We start from the raw sequence: 20,811 nt of genomic DNA on the forward strand, positions 1-20,811 counted from the left end.
TATTTGCTTTTTCAATGCCTGAATTGATGAACTACGAGGTGTTGACTCCATCGTGTAGGACTGTAATGAATGATGATTTTCTCAATCAGTTCTATATCTTGAAATCATCTTCTTTATATAACTTTCCTATAAGAAAATTCAATGTAATAATAAATTTATTTTAATATTAAATAATAATTAAATTACATAAAAAAAGTACTTATAACAACTTTTTAAAACTTGTTATTTTAAAACTTGTTATTTATGAAGGTGTCAGGCTGCTTAGCACTTTGATGCTACACCGAAAACACATCATCCCATATATGTTCTTTTCCACTTGTCTTTTCTTATTATCAACCAAAAATATATATTAGAAAATATAAATATAAAAATTTGAAGTCCATTATAAATATATATATAAAAAAAATCCTTGTCACGCTAGCTCGATATGATCTCTCTCTCTTAACTTTTGCTAAATCATTTACCCACACTAAATTGCATTACTAAAGTGTTTTATAATAATAATAATTAAAACATTAATCATGAACTTAAAATATAATATCTATTAGATGATATTTTTTAAAAAATATTAATACGGTGAAATATTAAGTAATACTTTTTTATACATTTAAAAACAATAATATATTACATTCATCCGAGTTAAACTATCCCATCTAAAACCTTCGGAATTATGAAGTAAAAATCTCAAAATTTTGGTTTAATTTTGCAACATCTAATATGGGGAGCTTCTATTCAGGTAAAATTTTCAGTGAGCAGAAGGAAAGTACTTTTTTACTTTTTGAAGAATATGTATTGAGAGAGAGAGAGAGAGAGAGAGAGAGAAAACAGAGGATCCAAATGTGAATAAATTTGAGATAAAGGACTGAACTGAATTATATGTACCAATTGGACTCAAATACTAAGGGAGACTCCACCATTGACCTGGCCCTATTATCTTATATGTTTTGAAATTTCAACGCTGTAGTTCCAAGTTTTTACCGAGGAAGTCGACAAGCAATTCTGTGTTTTTGAGGTTGGCAAGTCTTCAAACCAAACAAGGAGTCCCATGTGACCGAGTCTGTTGCCTTTAGTGATAGCCACAGAGTTCAAGTCTTCCGCGAGTCTTTGCATGATTTTCAAAAAATGGGGGACCAAACCATTTATTCCGTAGAAATTAGGCAGGTAGAGAGGAGACCAACAGAAAAGTCACCATTTCACTCGGAGATTTCCCACCCAGTACCTGTGCCATGCTTGAAACTATAAGGAATCCTACTGCCACTCAATAAAAATCACAAAGAGAAAGTGAGGTTCTGCAATGGCTATGGCAGCATCAAAATTGCTTTTCTTTTTTGGTCCCATTTTCATTAACCTTCTTGTCCTCTCTATTGCACAAGCAGATCCACTTTATCATTTTTGTTCAGAAACTGGTAACTTCACTAACAGTAGTGTCTACAAATCAAACCTCAATAACCTTCTTTCCTTCTTCTCTTCCAATACCAAAATCGACTATGGGTTTTACAACGACTCGTATGGCCAAAACAATGACAAAGTTAACGCAATTTCACTCTGTAGAGGAGATAAAAAGCCCGAAACCTGCCGAAGTTGCATCACTAATTCTAGCAAAGAGCTTACAAAACTCTGTCCAAACCAAAAGGAGGCCTATATATGGTATGATGATTGTATGTTTAGGTATTCAAACCGTTCCATAGTAGGCAGTATGGAATTCGGGCCTAACTTTTGGATGTACAACTTGAATAACGTGACCGACGAAAAAGAGTTCTATGAGAAGCTAAATGTTTTGTTAGGCAACCTTACTAATTTAGCAGCATTAGGTGATTCACGAAGAAAATTTGCAACAGGAAATGCGACCACGGAAAACTCTCAAGAAAAAATGTATGCACTTGTTCAGTGCACTCCTGATTTGACTCAGCCGCAATGCAGCGATTGCCTGAATCAAGCTATCAAATTGATTCCAACATGCTGTTCTAAGAGGCAAGGAGGGAGGGTGGTTTCACCTAGCTGTCACTTTCGATACGAAAAGGACACTTTCTATGAACTTGTAGCCACGACACCGCCACCATCTCCTGCGCCACTTTCAGTCCTTTCACCGCCACCACAAGCAACAGCAGATGCAGTACCACCAAGAGCCAGTACAGCGGCCAAAATAGGTACTGCAGTAATCATTACAGAATATGTTCTGTTAACAAATATGGTAAAATTTTAACTGCTTTCAAATTTAATTCAGTTATGATAAAATGCTCTAATCACATGCAATTTTCTGATCATTTTGCAGCTAAAACATCGGCCATAGTTCAAACTACCATTGCCAACGTTTTGCCAATATTGCTACTTCTATGGTCCTTACAGCATGTATGAGCCGCTTGACAGACAGCAAGCCATCTACATCATGTTCACTTTCTTATTTTGCAGCCCTTTCTTCCTCGGATTTAAACAATAAATATAGTTGTTGTCTGTATTTATTATGGACACGATAAATATAAATTTATCGTTGATTGGACGATCAGTTTTTATTTATTTTGAAGTTTCTCTATGAGAATCGTTGTTTTCACTTCTGGTAGTTTTATTTTGATGAGGATGATTGTTGTAAGCATTGTATTGCAGCATTTCTGAGTTATTAAATTGTGTTTGAATCAAGGATCTCTTGTTTATTTCCTTTATGAAATTATACCTCTTGTGATTGGGAAGAATTGTATGACAAAATAACTCCAAGGGCATTAGGCTTGAGGGAACTGGGAAGCTCTAGTAATATATTTATCTATTTGGTTGTTGGCCTTTTAGCTCAAGTTTCTTAAAAAAGTTCGTTCTTTTAGTTTTCAAACTCCAGCAAACCCTTTGGGGCCAATCCATATTCTTACTCGATTGAATTGATTCGGCGACTTGCTGACTTGAAATTTGATTTGGTAGGGTTTGTTTTTATTTTTTATACCAAAATGACATTGTTTATTTAAATAAATAAAAAATCTTGAAAGGATATTGTTTTAAGGGTTTTTTAAATTATAATATGGGTTAACTTGACAACTTTTAGATCAACTCGCTCAAGTACCCTTAACCTTAGTCTAGGGCTGTATCAACTCCTGAACCGGTCTGTCTTTCATCATCATGAGAAAGAAATGTGCTGGTCAGAACAAACCAGTGAAGCTCCAGGAAATGCTTTCTGTTCATGTTAGGAAAAGCGGAAACTCATATGCAGATTTATTAGAAAATAAAATCTCTGCCATTCCTTCTGATCTCATTGCAATGGTCAATCTGTAAATTAAAATGATATTTATAGAGATCCTGTATTTAATTTAGAATGATTAATTCAATTTTATAGAAATCCATGCACATAACTTAAAACGTTTGCATACAGTTTGCTTAGCCGTTGGCTAAAATTTGAATTGTTTTTGTTTTAATTTTTTTAATATTTTTAAATTAATGTGTTAATATTAATAAAAAAAATTTTAAAAAAATTTATTTTAATATATTTTTAAATAAAAAAATAATTACTGCTATCATTCACATATTCACATAAGAGTTGGAGTTAATTATTGACGAGAAATTCATAAGCTTTAAAATAACAAATAGATATTACCTTTCAAAAACTACAAAGTAAATCAACATACGTCTCTTAATGTTAGCTTTGGTTCTGGACACCTACTAACCTATATATGTATAGACAAAAGACAAGAAATGAGTGAAGCCTTGAAGGCATAGGATGGGCTAATTGAGGAGATATGGTTATTAGTATTCAATGCGGCTGGATCGAGGATACACGGGAGTGGTCAACGATCGATTACATCATTTAATTTATTTGATTATTAAAGATTGTGTGGGTAGACAAAAATGAGAAGAAGAAAATGACCTCTATTTTTAACAATTATTATGTCGAAATTTCAAAGTTTTTATTTGATTATAAAATAATTTTGGTTTTGAATTTCCAACACTGCAATCTTGATTATAAAATAATATGGCTATTGTTGGCTGGACCAAAATTTTTTCCGTTAATGAAAAAAAATAAATTCAAATGATGATAGTATTTTTAAATAAATAAGAGAAATTTGAATTAACTTAATTAAACTTCAATGAATTGTCACACTTTTCTTGAGCTTTAATCAAAGAATTTTGTCTTGATACAGTTCTGGGAATTTATGCCTCTGTTATTCGGAAAATAAAGAATGTGTAATTTCTACCATGCATGCTTTGTGACAAATGCAAACAAGTTTTAGGAATGTTAGCATGGCTCGAAATGTAAAGTATATATGGTAACCTGTGAATAGATTTCATTATGACAAGCTTAAAGAAAAATAGAAATTATGGAAGCACTCACAAGTATATTACAAAGAACTTTTATAATAGGAACGAGGTAAAGCAGGCTTTGTGTTAAATCTCAGGATACAACATGTATATGTGACCTTGCAAACAAAAGACAAAAATTGAGAGCATGTGACATACGAGTAGAAAAATGCAAAACTATACTACAACGTAGCTTCGACAATTATGTGAAACCTCAAAGGCATAGGATGGGCTAATTAAGGAGACATGTAGATATGGTTCTTAATACTTGGTGTGACTATAGAATATACTAGGATGGTCAAAGATTACATCATATAATTAATTTATTTGATTACTAATGATTATGTAGGTAAACAAATAAAAAAGGAAGAAAGGAAAACGACCTTTAATTGCAATAATTACCAAGTAAAAGTTTCAAAATCTTTGTTTATTTTTTCATGATCTAATATGGTGAGCTTCTATATATTCCTATAAAATTCTATTGAAAAATAGGGAAAGTATTTTTAAATATTTCGATGAAGAATTGATAAGAAGAGAAGTATTAATCTTATTGCTCCATTACGTTTTCAAGTGATGTATATCAGATGCCTTGAGATGTGCTTGTTAGTTACAAAATTCAGATTTGAAAAGATTTAAACATGGCTAACTTTAGACTCCTGGATTGATGAGCCTTTTCGAGAACATGCATTCGAGAGAGAGAAAGAGAAACGAGGATCCAATTGTGAATAAATTTGAGAAAAAGGGACTGAACTGAATTATATGTACAAAATTGGACTTAAAATACTCGGGGAGACTTCGCCATTGACCAGAGACTCCATTTATTCCATGTTTTGAATTTTCAACTCCGCTGTGGGTCATCTTGTAGTTCCAGATTTTATCATTTAATTTATTTGATTACTAATATTGTTTAGGTAGAAGTAAAAGAAGAAATGACCTATAATTTTAAAAATTATCAAGTCAAAATTTCAAAATTTTGGTTTAATTTTTCATGATCTAATATGGTGAGCTTATATTCCGATAAAATAATTTTGGTTTTAAATTTCAAACACTGCTGTGGGCATTCTTGTCGTTCTGATTTCTTTTCTGAGGAAGTGGACCAACAATTCTGCGTTTCTCCAAGAATATTCATATTAACAAGTCTTCAAACCAAACAACTAGTTCCATGTGAACGAGTCTATTGTCTTTATTGTGGAAGGCAATGTCACATGTCTTCCACGAGTCTTTGCAGAGTATTTGAAATTTCCACATTTTTCTGAAAAGATGGGGGACCAATCCCTTTTTTCCATAGAAATTAAGCAGTCAAAAAATAGACCAACCGAAAATTTCACACGGAGATAGTAATCATTTCCCTTCCAATACTTGGATAATTATGAAATTAAAAACCGTTGCATGTGTATTAAGGAATCAAGTTTTCTGCACTTTGGTGAGAAAACAATTTTTCTTTTCTCAAGGGTAGAATACAATTACTCATTTGAGGTATTAAGGAAATTATAGAGGTAATCTAAGAAAAACAAATATTTGACAAAGCCCTCTCACCTCACATTCAAGAAAATATTATTGAATCCACTTTTTATATCCGAAAAGCCCTTAATTGTAAGTTAAAAGGATAATTAAATTAAAATCTTATGAAATTAAATAAAGCATGTAAAATTGGCATGATTATTTTTAGTTCTTGAATAATATTGGTTTTACTATTTAATTTAAGTCAATTATGTCTTGAGCTTCTATGTTAATATTCTTCTTGTTTTTTTTTTCGAAGTCTGTCAAATTCGGTGAGGATACCGCCATATATTTAAGACTAACTTATTGAGACTTTTTAGTTTGAAGACTACCAATATTCTTGTATGCACAAGCCAGATTTATTTTGAATAATTCCCAGATGTTCAATAATTAGGAAGATCATTTCATATCACTGTACCAGATTCAGAGGCAGGCATAATTAAAAACCGATGGCTTCTTCCAGATTGCTTTTTTCTCTCTGTCTTCTGTTCGTGAAAGTTCTGGCTCTAGCTAAGGCACAGCAGCCAGCAGCCCAGCCTGTGCTGTTATATTACAACTGTACTGGAAAGGGCAGCTACACCACGAACAGTACTTACCAGGCAAATCTCAATCAACTCCTCACCTCTATCTACACCAACACTGAAATAAAAAATGGCTTTTACAACTTTTCCAACGGCCAAGACGCGGACACAGTCTATTCAATTGCACTTTGTAGACCGGATATCAGTCCTGGTGCCTGCCGCAGTTGCATAAGAAATGCTAGTGATTCCCTGTTAAGACTCTGTCCAAACTTTGTGGAGGCAATTGGAGGGTTAGACGATTGTATGGTGCGCTACACAAACCGCTCCATATTTAATCTTTTGGAAGAAGGACCTCGTTTTTGGGTGTATGATGATCGAGTTAATGTCTCTGATGTAGTCGGGTTCAATCAGTCACGGATGACCTTGTTAGATAGGCTGAGAGATGAAGCAGCAGCAGGGAATTCTGGTTACAAGTATGCAATGGATCAAATAGCTGCCCCGAACTTTCAAACAATATATGCACTTGTACAGTGTACTCCTGATTTATCTACTTCGGAATGCAGGGATTGCCTGTATACTGCTTCAGGAGTTATTCCAGAGTGTTGTAATGCAAGACAAGGAGGAAGAGTTATTTATCCAAGCTGTAATTTTAGGTATGAGATAGACCGTTTCTATGACCCTTCGACTAATTCAATTCCATCACCACCAGCTTCAACTTCACGAGGTACGCGCACAACTTAAAGCATGACTAGCTGAAATACTTTTCTTCAACTATTTTGAATTTGAGTATGTGGGTTTAGGCTGTTAAAGATTCGATTCAATTAAGGATCTATTCCCAGCAATTTAGAAGTTAACCTTTCGATATTGATTTAACTTACTCTGTTAGTACTTGTTAGTTATTAGACAAATCTATAATTGCAGCCTAAACATGTGTAAATCAGATTTCATTTCTGGTTTTTAGGAAAGAAGGGCTTGAAGAGAAATGTCATCATCATCATTTCCATTGTTCCGATAGCTGTTTCTGTGATTCTTATAGTTTGCGTCTGCATCTTCTTAAGAGCTAGGAGGAAGCAGAAGGGGGAAAAGGAAGAGGAAGAGGAAGCTAAAGGTAATTTCTGAAGTTATTTGAAAGGTTAAGGACATAACGCGAAGCCTTTTAGCCTCTTAGAGTTTTATTGCTTACCATTCCTACACTCAAACTGAAGCTTTAAATTGCTGATGTTATGATAATTGATGGGAAATTCTGCTAGTGTTAAAATACACCATTTTTTACATGAAGATATGTTTCATTCAAGCTCTTCAGAGAAGCAGCCTTTTCATATGCTTATGCGTTAGGATTACTTTGTTGTAGATTTAAATGAAATGGAAGATGTAGAATTGCTCCAACTTGATTTTGGCACTGTCAGAGCAGCAACTGGTAACTTCTCTGAGGATAATAAACTTGGACAAGGAGGATTTGGTGTCGTGTACAAGGTAAAGGAAAATCAATTGCCTGTCAAATATGATTCAATTTGAGACATTTGGTAATTTTGGACTAGATTCAATTTGTTCTAAACATTTCTGATTTTGACATGATTCCAGGGCACTCTGACGAGTGGACAAGATATAGCTGTAAAGAGATTGTCTAGGACATCAGGACAAGGAGAGATAGAATTCAAGAATGAGGTCATGTTAGTTGCCAAGCTTCAGCATCGGAATTTGGTTAGACTCCTGGGTTTCTGCTTCGAGAAAGAAGAAAGGATTCTTGTCTATGAGTTTCTCCCCAACTCAAGCCTCAACAACTTGATATTTGGTATATTCGTCATTTGATTCCTTGATCAAGTTTGAACATGTAATCTCCATGGTCAGTTCAGGTAATTGATCTGGTTCTAGTTGATTTTCAGATCCAGTCAAGCGTGTACTTCTAGATTGGGAAACCCTCTACGAAATCATAGATGGCATTGCAAGGGGGCTTCTTTACCTACATGAAGACTCTCGACTACGGATTATTCATCGTGATCTCAAAGCTGCTAACATTCTGCTAGATGAGAACATGAATCCAAAAATCTCAGATTTTGGAATGGCAAGATTGTTTGTTATGGATCAAGCTCAAGATAGCACGAGTAGAGTAGTTGGGACCTTGTGAGTATATACTGCCAGTCTGCCACAAATTTTCAAATTATAATAAATTGATTGGAAAAAAATGAAATAATTTATAGTAGATTTTCTGCGGCCATTGTTTAATCTAGAATTAATCCAATCTGATGTTTCCATGCAGCGGGTATATGGCTCCAGAATATGTTATCCGTGGACATTTCTCAGTTAAATCAGATGTATATAGCTTCGGTGTCTTAGTTTTAGAAATTGTTAGTGGTCGAAAGATTGGTGGCAGGGGCATAGGAGACGAAGGGGAGGACCTTCTAACCTATGTAAGTATCAACAGTGCTTAATTTTATTGATTCTGTTTGAATAATGTGCATGAACTTTATCCAAATTTTTGCAGTCATGGAGAAAATGGAATGATGGGACACCTTTAGACATAATAGATCCTACCTTGAATGATGGTCCAAGAAATGAAATTATGAGATGCATCATCATCGGATTACTCTGTGTTCAGGAAAAAGAAGCCCTCAGACCAACTATGGCTCAAGTTTCTATGATGCTTAGTAGCTACTCTGTCACTCTCGCAGCACCCTCAAAACCTGCATTTTTTATGCACAGGGAAGACTCGTTTCCGTCATCGGTGAATACTTCAAGGTTAATTGAGTCGGATGAATCCAGAACTAGATCTTCCCGGTGGTCTAACAATGAGGTTACCATCTCTGAGCTGGACCCTCGATAACATCCTAAGGTAAAGAGCAAGTTACTAAGCATGTTGGTGCTCCAACTTTGCTTCAACTTACTTGTTTTTTGATGGAAGCAGAAGCTGTGGTTTCTTGTTGGACTTGAAGCAAATGCTGTGGTGAAATAAATAGATGAAAAAGAATAAAAAAGAAGGGCCACATTAGATTTCGTGATTGTTCAATTACGTCCTTATTATATTTCTGAGATGCTTTTGGTAGCAATATTTGCTATATTTTATAGATTGAATGACAACCAATTAGGCAAAAGAGTAAAAATCTTGGTTGATTGGCTGTGCAAATTCAAGCCAAGCCTGTTCTTCGGAGACCATACAGATATATTTAAAATAAACTAAACTATTCTTCGTCTACACTTAAAAATAACTATAATCTGGTCCTAAAACAATCAATAATTAACAGAGAGATTAGATTATCGAATCCCAGATCTTACTCTTTCCCTCTATATATTTACATGCATCTAAAAGCTGGGGATCTGACATTTTTTCTCTCATAATTTTAGTTCTTTAAGAAAAAAGGGATATAGTAGGCATGGGAGTATCTTTAGAAGAGGGCCAAGGTTCAAACCCAGCTATAGGCTTTGAAGGATCCTCAATTCCTGGTGTTAAAAGGCCTATCTTGGATAACAAGATTTAGTAGGTTTCATATCATGGGCTTTCCATGTCTGTGCGTGTCTTTATGAAGGCATAAAAGTTGGTATGAAGATGTCGACTCGCTTAGCCCTTCGTGTTTTCCAACACGTAGAAGAACAGACGATAAGAGGCCGGTTGTCTAGTTGATCAGTTCTTTAATTAAATGACAAGCCCACAAGCAAATTCATATGGGCTCTGCTACCATTTGAACATTGAATAGGGAGCCTATTTATTATTTTAAAATAAAAATATTGTTAATGTTATTATATATATATATATATATATATATATATATATATATATATATATATATATATATATATATATATAAAGGTAAGAGGGTGTCTAATAATCGCATGTGAAGGGAATACCCAATAAATTTAGAATTAAACTAGATTATTACTTGTAGGGCTATGCTGTGGATCGAATTAATTTTTTTAATATAAAAAAATATTTAAATTGTGTTAATGTATTTTTTAGCTGAAAATAAATAAATTGTATAAGAATTGACTTGATAAATTATATGAAAAAAAAAAAAAACACAACTCAGATGACTGATAAAAATATAATTGAACTTAAAAAATTAAAACAACTTTTTTTAAAAAATATTGAAATAAAAATATATTAGATCAACTTGAATGAACTTTAGTTAACTTGTTAAATTTACTATAGAGGTCATGAGACCCTGATAACCCTATAGAAAGTAAAAAAAAAATTATTAAATCTAATTCTCAATCAATCTAATATTGAAGGATGAAATCGAAAACAAGCTTCAACTAAAAAAATTAGCTAAGTAAACTTAGATTAACTTATCAAATCTGGATCTTGAGATCGAAATAACTCTATATTAAAAAATCAAAATAAATTATAAAGGTCAATTTAGAATCAACTCAATGTTAAGGATGCAATTAAAAAATCAATTAGTAAAAGGACACAAAAAAATCATTCGAGTCAACCAACCAAACCATGACTTAAATTATGAGACTAAGATAACCTTATAGAACACAAATCAAAATAAATTATAAAATATAATTCTCAATCAATCCAATATTAAAGGATAAAGTTGAAAAAATAAATTAACTAAAAAAATAACAAAAAAATCCAAGTCAACTAGCATAACCTACAACGTATATATAGAAAGAAAAAAAAAATCATAAAGCTCAATTCTCAATAAACTCAATGTTGATTAATTAAATTGAAAAAAAAAATTATGACTCAAGTTAACCCGGGTTAATTTATCAAATTCGAGTCAAGAGACTAAAATAACTCCTTAGAAAGTAAACAAGAAAATTTTTAAATTCTAACTCTCAATCAACTTAATGTTGAAGGATGAGTTTGAATAAAAAAAATTAAAAAACAAAAAAAAACATTTGAGTCAACCTGGCTAACTCGTAAAACTTACGACTAAGGTCATGAAACTATAATAAACTCATAGAAAAAAAATAAAAAAATAATTATAAATGTCAATTACCAATCAATTCAATGTTAAGGAATGAAGATGAGGAAAACAATTTAAAAAAAAAATCAAAGTCAACACAACTAACTTGTATAATTCACGACTCGGGTCATAAGACCGGGATAACTTCATAAAAAATAAATTAAAATAAATTATAAAATTCAATACCTAATAAATTCAATATTAGATAATGAAATTGTAAAAAAAAAAAAAAATCATCAAACATTTTGATTTTTTGAGGACTAAAAGTGAAAAATGCATTGGCATTTCATGATTTTATTTATTATTAGAAATCTTGATGGTAAAATCCATGATGTGATAGATCACATGAAGATATTAGAGATCAGATGCATAATAGTTACTTAGAAAATTAACATAAAAAAATTTGGATGTCTTGACTACTAATGTGAACTACACTTTTATGGGTATATATTTATTGTTTGATTGTTACCTTACAAAATAAGCTCGTCACTGACGCATGAATCAAGCTATCTTGATTCAAGCCAACCTCAATAATTTCCTTGTTCTTTAAAATAAATGAAGCACCCAAAGACGACTTCTACTCAATCTGTTTAAAAAAACTAGAGGAAGGATATGGTTCAAGGGGCGGCTTGTCGTTAATGACTTACATCTCAATCCATTTACTTGTTTACCAAACATATTAATTTAATATTTTATAATAACATATCAAAATCAAACAACTGTAATAAACAGATCATCGTTTTTTAGGGCAACAATCGATCACTTCGCTTTTTAAGGATACTTTTAGTATGCTGGATAGAATAAGATGGAATGAGACTGGACGACATAGAAACGAGTAAATGCATTGTGAATTTTTTGGTATACAAAGGATTGAACTATACAACCGTACGTGTTGCTTTATATTTGATAAGCCTACTATCCCACATAATAACATATTTTATGAGCCTTTTGTTGATCTTTGTATTTGATCTGTGTTATTCCCATTGTATGCCACTGCTCCCTTTATATCAAATAATCTCTTAAATTGTTAAAGACTCTCCTATTTATGACATATGATAATAGTTGTTGCTTCATTGAATGTGCTTCACATCATACTTACATACCTGAATTATTTTTCTGGCCTCCATGTTGACCAAGTTTACCTATAGTAATTCGTGTTCAAATCGACCATTAATTAAAGTGTCAAACGCATTTTTCTCCCCCAAAATAGTAGCTATCTATGTTCAAGCATTGCAATCATAGACTACTGATTTCAAAAAATAAATAGAATTAACACCCTAAGATGAAACCCATCATGCACTATCCCTCTCCCCAAAAAAAAAAAAACTTGAGGGAAGAGTGAGCAACCCTTTTCCGATGGATTCCTTAAGACTGATAGTGTTGTTTTCATTTTCTTGTATTCTTCTAGCTTCACTGAGTATTGCTCAACCAGATTTCTTGTACCAGTCTTGCAGAAACACCGAAAACAACTACACAGCTAACAGCACTTTCCAAAAGAACCTTGACAGCATCCTTTCTTCTCTGGCCTCCAATACCCAAATCGACTACGGATATTATAATTTCTCTGCTGGTCAAATAGGCCCTGACCAAGTACATGCACTTGCACTTTGTAGAGGAGATATTTTGCTGAATGAGTGTCGAGGCTGCGTTAGTAACTCTGTGCGTAAGATCTTACAGGTTTGTCCTAACCAAAAAGAGGCGATAGGAATTTATGATTTCTGTATTCTACGATACTCCAACAGATCCTCGTTTGGTGTCTTAGACGGAGAGTTTATTGTGTACACTTGGAACACAGAAAATGCCTCGCATGTGAATCTATTCAGTCAGGCACTTGGAAACTTGACAAGTCGACTTCGTACAGCTGCAGCTTCAGGTACTTCACTTCTAAAGTTTGCGACAGGAAATCAAACGGCGGGAATCATTACAATATTTGGACTCGTTCAATGCATGCCTGATTTATCAGCCCAGGATTGTGATGATTGCCTGGCTGGGACTTTTCAACAGATCCGAAGCTGTTGTGATGGACAGATCGAAGGAAAGAATGGAGGGAGAGTTGTAAGAGGAAGCTGCTATTTAAGGTTTGAAACCTACCCTTTTTATAGAGTTACAGCCGCCACACTAGCACAGCTACCACTTCCGCCATCGCCAGAAGCACCGCCAGCTGCAGGTAGACCTTGAAAAGATATGAATTAAGAGAGCCCTTTTACCTTACGCACGCACGCACGCACGCACTAAATTATTTGGTTCATACCAAGTCATCCATGCAACATCCTAAATTTTAAGAAGAGAATACAAAAACTCTAGTAGTCCTAATTCTCACCAGAAAAAAATTCATAGAAAATGAGTGAATTGAATAAATTCTACTGATCACTTTGTATTGAATTAAATTCAACTCCTTTCTCAAGCAAAAAATAAAATAATATTGTTCAATTCAAATCACGTATTTCTACTGAAACGTGGAAATGGAATCCCATATGTACTTGTCCTTCTACTTTTCTTTTAGATTGAAGGAGAAGGAAAATTCTAGATTCCCGCAGCCTAAACCCCGTTGAGAACCTGTAGTTACAATTATATATGATTATATTGGTCAAGAAAAAAAAAAGTCCGACCGCCAGACTTTCGGAGACTTGCCCCTTATCTTGCATACACTATTAGAAAATAAATTCGAGATTATTAACAGAAATTACCGATGGAATTATTGCTTCCCTTGTTATTAACGAGTTACAGAGAAAGTTTTAGGAAACTTTTATCTTTTTTTTTTAATTACCAACATAATTTTTCCATACTCAGCAAGTGATTTTTCCATTAGAACAAATATATGCACTGATGCAAACGACGGATTCTTCTTTATCGTATAAGGCAATAAATTTAATCATTTCCCTCATAGTTGAGCATTAACATTTCAGCTTCTATTTACATTTTATCTGAAACCTTTCCATGGTTTGCAGAGAATGGCAATACAACTCGGAAAGTTGTAATCATCATTGTTTCCGTATTAGTCTTCATGGCAGTTGTAGTTATCACTTCCATCTTTCTTTATGGTAAGCAAGAGGTCATAAGTAAGTTAGTCTTTACTCAATATACATAATAATTGTCAGGGATACAGATTTGAACATAGAATGGAATTAACTACTTCACGTTTTTCTTTCATGAAGATTTCAAAGAAAATGGAGGCCATGAATGCGTGCAATTCAGATTTGCATCCATCAGAGTTGCAACACATAACTTCTCTGATGATAATAAGCTTGGACAAGGTGGCTTTGGTGCTGTTTATAAGGTAATTAATGATATTAAAAGGTTGAAATGTGAATCAAATATTTGTTACATTTTATAAAACTTGAAGATGATTGTATTACATGATGTTGATTTGCATTGTTTTTATCTTAAACTCTTTCAATGGAAAAATGATTCAGGGTCTGCTTCAAGATGGACAAGCAATAGCTGTAAAGAGACTAGCAAGAAATTCTGCACAAGGAGAAGTTGAATTTAAGAACGAGGTCCTGTTAGTGGCGAGGCTTCAGCATAGGAATCTAGTTAGGCTCCTTGGTTTCTGCTTCGAAGGAACAGAAAAGCTTCTAGTATATGAGTTTCTGCCTAATTCAAGTCTTGATCAATTCTTATTTGGTAATCCGAAAACACTATTTTGTTACTATTCTAACTCTTAATTTATTTTTTTGAAAGAGTAGATTATGTAGCTCCTTGTTCCTTTTTGATGCCCATGCTTTATGACTTCATGGCTATAGATCCAAGCAAGCGATCGCTCATTGATTGGGAAATACGCTACCAGATCATAGTAGGCATTGCTCGAGGAGTTCTGTACCTTCACCAAGATTCTCAGGTTCGGGTTATTCATCGTGATCTAAAAGCTAGCAACATTTTGTTAGATGATCAAATGAATGCTAAAATCTCGGATTTTGGCATGGCAAAGCTATTTCAAATGGATCAAACGCAAGATGCTACAAGTAGAATTGTGGGGACCTTGTAAGTTTAAGAATCTAGCTACAGCTTATTGCTAAAATTTCGTGTAACTATTTCTAAAGCAACACATGATTAAGACTTATAATATTTCAACATTGCAACTGAAATTATTTAAATTATGGTTACCTTCAGGGGCTACATGGCTCCAGAATATGCGATGCATGGATGCTTCTCAGCGAAGTCAGATGTTTTTAGCTTCGGTGTGCTAGTTTTGGAGATTATTACAGGTCGTCAAAATGGTTCATTCAACAGCGAGGAAGAGCAAGAATACCTTCTCACCAACGTAAGTAACATCTTTATGAGTAGGTTCAGATCAGTTGAACTTTTTTTTTTATTGCTGCTAAAAATGGTTCATTGTATTTCTTTAATCTATTACCCCAACACATAGGCACAATTGATAAAATCAAAATGTTTGCAGGCATGGGAGAGTTGGAATGAAGGAAGAACATTAAATCTGATAGATCCTATTCTCAAAAGGGTTGTTTCAAGGAGAGATGTATTGATAAGATGTTTCCACATAGGATTACTATGTGTCCAAGAAAAGGTAGCAGATAGACCAACCATGGCTTCAGTTATTCTGATGCTTAGCAGCGACTCTTTCGTTCTTCCATTACCATCAAGACCTCCATATTGTATGCACTCCGCTATGGAGGAACAAGAAACATCAAGGCCGGCACAAGATATTCCCTCCTCTAGAGAGCAACCAATATCAACATCAAGGTCATTGACTAATCATGAATCATATCCATCAGATCAATCTGGAATTGGCCATCTCGAATCCTCCATTAATGAGATTTCAAATCCTTAGTTCTCCTTACTCATCGTTTTCTGTCTTCTTCCAGCAGTCACACATAAAGGTATTTTATGCAATGTTGTCCAAAATCCAGTGATTGAACCAGAGTTTATTCCGTTTACCAGGGAATTGAATGATAATAAACATATTTGACTAAATAAATTGTAATCAACGTATCATTATCCCACCATAGCTAATGGAAGGAGCAATATATCTTGGCATAAATGTTCATTTTATTGAAAAAGACTTAATTTTGCTAATATCCACACCAATTTTTATCAAGTCCAAAAAAAATTTCATTCATTTTTTATTGGGATTTTTTTTCACTAATACTGAATTTATGCAAGTAATCGCATAAAAGTAATTGTTATTATTTTATGACTGGAGTATAATTAGCTATTTCTTAAATGAATAAATAAATAAAACAGATTATTTTCAAGATAAGCAAATAAAACATTTTTATAATACTTAAGTGATATTTAATTATACATAATTTTGAGACCTTGAGTTAAAAATCTAAGTATTCATTAGTACACGATTTTCCTCTGTATAGAAAACTTGTTGGGTTACCTGCTTCATATGCCTGCATTCAAAAAGTGAACAAATTATTTAATGAATGACGCATTTAAAAAGTGAACAAATTTCAGGGTATGACTCGACAAGACAATAATATATCCAAGGCGGCTTGCCTAGAATCAGTTGCATCTCAATCAATTGTTTTCTACTCATGTAATTTAAAAGTACTCTCGTTAAATCAAAATTGTTTGGAACAGTAATATTATATAGACCCGTGAAGAGAAAGTGGGATAGACCTGTAGCATAGTTTAATATTGAACTTTTTTTTAATTAATCAGTGAAACACATACATGCAGAAAACTATAAATATAAAAACTTTTTGGAAGCTTCAAGCATTTCATTAACTGATTTAAAATTATTTAAAATTTATACAAAAATTATTTGAAGATTATATGTTTTTTCCGGCTTTGAACACTATCAGAAAATATATGAATACAAACAAAATCACCTCCTCTGTGTAGAAAACTTGTTGAATTACCTGCTCCATATGCCTGCATTTAAAAAGTGAACAAATTATTTAATGAATGATGCATTTAAAAAGTGAACAAATTTCAGGGTATGACTCGACAAGACTATAATATATCCAAGGCGGCTTGTCTAGAATCAGTTGCATCTCAATCAATTGTTTTCTACTCATGTAATTTAAAAGTACTCTCGTTAAATCAAAATTGTTCGGAACAGTAATATTATATAGACCCCTGAAGAGAAAGTGGGATAGACCTGTAGCCTAGTTTAATATTGGTTTTTTGTTTATATATATAATTGATCATGTTAGGTTTCTGAAACACATACACATATTGAAAACTGTAAATAAAAAAACTTTTTGAGAGTTCCAAGAATCTCATTAATTGATTTAGAGTTGTTTAGGATTTATACAAAAATTATTTGAAGATTATATGTTTTTTCCGGCTTTGAACACTACCAGAAAATATACGAATACAAACAAAATCACTGATGAAAATATACAGTTGGTATTTTAGCATGGTATTTATCGACATAATTGTTCTCATCGCCATTCCTGTCGGTATTTACTGACGAACTATTTCTATCAGTAAATACCGAGGGAATCCCTATCGGAATCAAAGGAATTAAAAAAAAAAGCATGATGATGTGTAACTTTTTGTGAATGCTTTTACTGATGAAATTATAGTTGGATTCAAACAAAGATAGTCATATAGTGATGTGTCACTAATATCGACAGAATTGTTGACGGACCGCCAAAAATCTAGAGGGTTTTTTTGAAAATTTTAGTGTGAAATAAAAATTTCAAGGTTACTTTATCGAGGAAATCACTAATGAATTAATTAAAAATAATATTATTTAATAATCCGTTGGTAATTCCATCGATAAAAACACAGAATAAAACCCTGCGAGGTCGCTCCAAGTTCATTTTTTCCTCTCATTTTCTCTCTTCACTCTCGTTCAAATCCTCCTCACTCGAATCCTCTCTTCATAGTAGTAGAACTTAAGGTTTTTATAATCAACACCATTAAAAAGGTATGTGTGGTGAATCTTTTGACTTGTTTTCTTCTCTTCTTCAGTTTATTAACAATGTTTTTTTTTTTTTTATCACACGTAGATAAACTCTAAAATTATGCATGTTATTAAGGTAAGCATTTTTCATTAACCATATTCTATTTGTTTTTGTATTTTTTTATATATTTTATTGTCTACATATTGATAATGTTTTATTATGTTTGTTGAATTTTAATTGTTATTGTTAAATTTGTGGTATAAATGTTAATTGAATTTATATATATATATATATATATATATATATATTATTGTCTACATATTGATAATATTTTATTGTGTTTGTTGACTTTTAACTGTTATTGTTAAATTCAATATATAAATGTTAATTTAATATATAGGTTTATTTTTTTTTTCTATTTTATTGTCTGCATTGCAATAATGGTTTATTGTGTTTGTTGAATTTTAATTGTTATTGTCAAATTTGTAATATAAATAGTTGAATATATAGGATTAAATTTAATTACAAAGAATTCTTGTCAATTCTTTATTAAAAACATTATCATGTTGAAAATAAGATGAGATTGAATAATCCAAAATTGTTGGTAGAAATAAATTAAAATCAATTGGTTTGTGGCATATATTTTGTATATTTGCAGGATTGAAAATTCTTGATAGTCTCCAATATAGGGGAGATGCTGCCAATTTTTTTTTAAAATGAAAATTGATTATGCTAATATTCATTAAAATTGTGTAAATGCATAGGGAAAAATCAACTTCACACCGTGAGCACATGATTGCAGCTAGTTCTTCTAGTAGCGATGATGACAACATGTCAATAGGTGCCAAGCAAGAAGAGGCACCTACATCGACACACGACACTACCTTTTCCAGTGTTGTTTCACAATGTAGAGGCGGTGTCCTTTCACAATGTATTCAAATCACCTGGAAGTACGTGTCGCATTGGAAGGATAACCTTTCAATGTAAGTTTATTTTGCTTTGAGTTTGTTTGTGTTTAACAATTTATAAACAACTAATATTTCATTAATTTTATCGATTTTCAAGTTCACAAACATTGAGGTCGCCTGGGTAATAACATCGGCGTTTAAATTGTTGATGGAAATTCCTTTGTTTCAATGGATTCAGATTTGCAGACATCCTAATTAGAACCCTCATATCGATGTATGGTTTTCAAGATTTCAAGTTAGTGTTACCTTAAAAGTTTCACTTCTTTTTTTTTTAATTTTAATAATTTTAGATCGTTTTGATATGTTAGTATTAATAATTAAAAAGAAATTATTTTAATATATTTTTTAAATAAAAAAACATTTTTAAAAAACAATTACTACTATAATCTCAAACACCTCTTTAATAAAAGAGTTGGAGCAAATTATTGAGGAGAAATTCATAAGCTTTAAAATGACAAATAGATATTACCTTTAAAAAACAACAAAGTAAATCAACATATGTCTCTTAATGTTAGCTTTGGTTCTAGACACTTACTAACCTATATATGTATAGACAAAAGACAAGAAATGAGTGAAGCCTTGAAGGCATAGGATGGGCTAATTAAGGAGATATGGTTATTAATATTCAATGCGGCTGGATCGAGGATATACGAGAGTGGTCAACGATTACATCATTTAATTTATTTGATTATTAAAGATTGTGTGGATAGACAAAAATGAGAAGAAGAAAATGACCTCTATTTTTAACGATTATTATGTCGAAATTTCGAAGTTTTTATTTGATTATAAAATAATTTTGGTTTTGAATTTCCAACACTGCAATCTTGTCGTTCCTTTTTTTTTTTTTTTTTTTTGAGGAAGTGGGCCATCAATTCCGTGTTTCTCCAAGAATATTCATATTGACAAGTCTTCAAACCAAACAACTAGTTCCATGTGAACGAGTCTATAGTCTTTATTGTGAAAGGCAATGTGTATATGTCTTCCACAGTCTTTGCAGAGTATACAGGAAACAGAACCTATGGCTTCTTCAAGATTCCTTTTTTCAGTCTGTCTTCTTTTTATGAAAGTTCTGGCTATGGCACAGCAGCCATCAGACCAGCCTGTAATGTTATATAAAGACTGTGTAGGAAAGGGCAACTACACCACTAACAGTACTTACCAGGCAAATCTCAATCAACTCCTCACCTCTATCTACACCAACACTGAAATAAACAATGGCTTTCGATTACTTGTGTCGCACCCCCAAAAACATTTCAATCGCGGGTTCGACTGGCGAAATTTTTTTTATTTTATTTTTATTTGGTTCTTTGGAGTCGCCACCTAGTATTTTGGTCACTAGGAACCCTAACTGGTCTCAGAGATCGGGTACGGAGACTGGTTGCGTAAAGGGAAGGTATTAGCACCTCAAATACGCCTTACCTAAGGTAAGCTGCATTGTTTTATTGTCTGATAAAAAAAAAAAACTAAGGTGTTATTGTGTTTTCCTAGTTGTTGGTCTGTCTATGGTTCAAGAAAAATCCTCCTCGGTAAGGAGGTCTTTATCTTATCGGGTAAAAATCCTAATCGTTCTAACGTCCATACCAAAATTTTATTAATAATATTTAGGAATACGTTTTACGTATAAATTCGTAATCCCAAATACTAAAATAAAACAAAAGGATTTTTTAGAATTTTTGAAATATTGGCCTAGTTCTCGTGGCTTGAATGAACTGGTTATTAAAGCCAAAATGCATGTTAATACATATATTGTTTTGAAAATTTTCTTTGTTGTGTGAAAATATGATGTTATAATATTTATATGTATATATTGGAGAGACTAGGC

The 20,811-nt window shown here is 32.7% G+C and overlaps 2 protein-coding genes across 2 annotated transcripts; both read left to right on the top strand.

Annotated features, from left to right (window-relative positions):
• Nucleotides 1-6,069: 6,069 nt before the first annotated feature.
• On the top strand, nt 6,070-9,382 carry LOC118063402 (cysteine-rich receptor-like protein kinase 29). The gene is made up of 7 exons (XM_035077419.2): nt 6,070-7,017; nt 7,255-7,401; nt 7,645-7,766; nt 7,875-8,085; nt 8,177-8,414; nt 8,551-8,701; nt 8,776-9,382. The coding sequence occupies exons 1-7, from the start codon at nt 6,222-6,224 to the stop codon at nt 9,112-9,114; spliced, it is 2,004 nt and encodes a 667-aa protein (XP_034933310.1). The 5' UTR covers nt 6,070-6,221; the 3' UTR covers nt 9,115-9,382.
• Nucleotides 9,383-12,556: 3,174 nt separating this feature from the next.
• Nucleotides 12,557-15,986, top strand: LOC118063396 (cysteine-rich receptor-like protein kinase 26). The gene is given in 6 exon segments (XM_073412628.1): nt 12,557-13,367; nt 14,149-14,477; nt 14,614-14,824; nt 14,944-15,181; nt 15,311-15,461; nt 15,597-15,986. Coding segments are annotated over 6 exon segments (2,130 nt in total).
• Nucleotides 15,987-20,811: the final 4,825 nt, after the last annotated feature.

The sequence above is a fragment of the Populus alba genome, chromosome 11 (assembly GCF_005239225.2).
Source record: "Populus alba chromosome 11, ASM523922v2, whole genome shotgun sequence".
Classification (NCBI taxonomy): Eukaryota; Viridiplantae; Streptophyta; class Magnoliopsida; order Malpighiales; family Salicaceae; genus Populus; species Populus alba.

Excerpts from the sequence above, each read along its gene's own strand:
- LOC118063402 (XM_035077419.2), top strand. The coding sequence starts at position 6,222 with ATGGCTTCTTCCAGATTGCTTTTTTCTCTCTGTCTTCTGTTCGTGAAA. Across the intron at positions 8,086-8,176 it reads CCTCAACAACTTGATATTTG|ATCCAGTCAAGCGTGTACTT; the intron begins GTATATTCGTCA and ends GTTGATTTTCAG. Across the intron at positions 8,702-8,775 it reads GGGAGGACCTTCTAACCTAT|TCATGGAGAAAATGGAATGA; the intron begins GTAAGTATCAAC and ends AAATTTTTGCAG.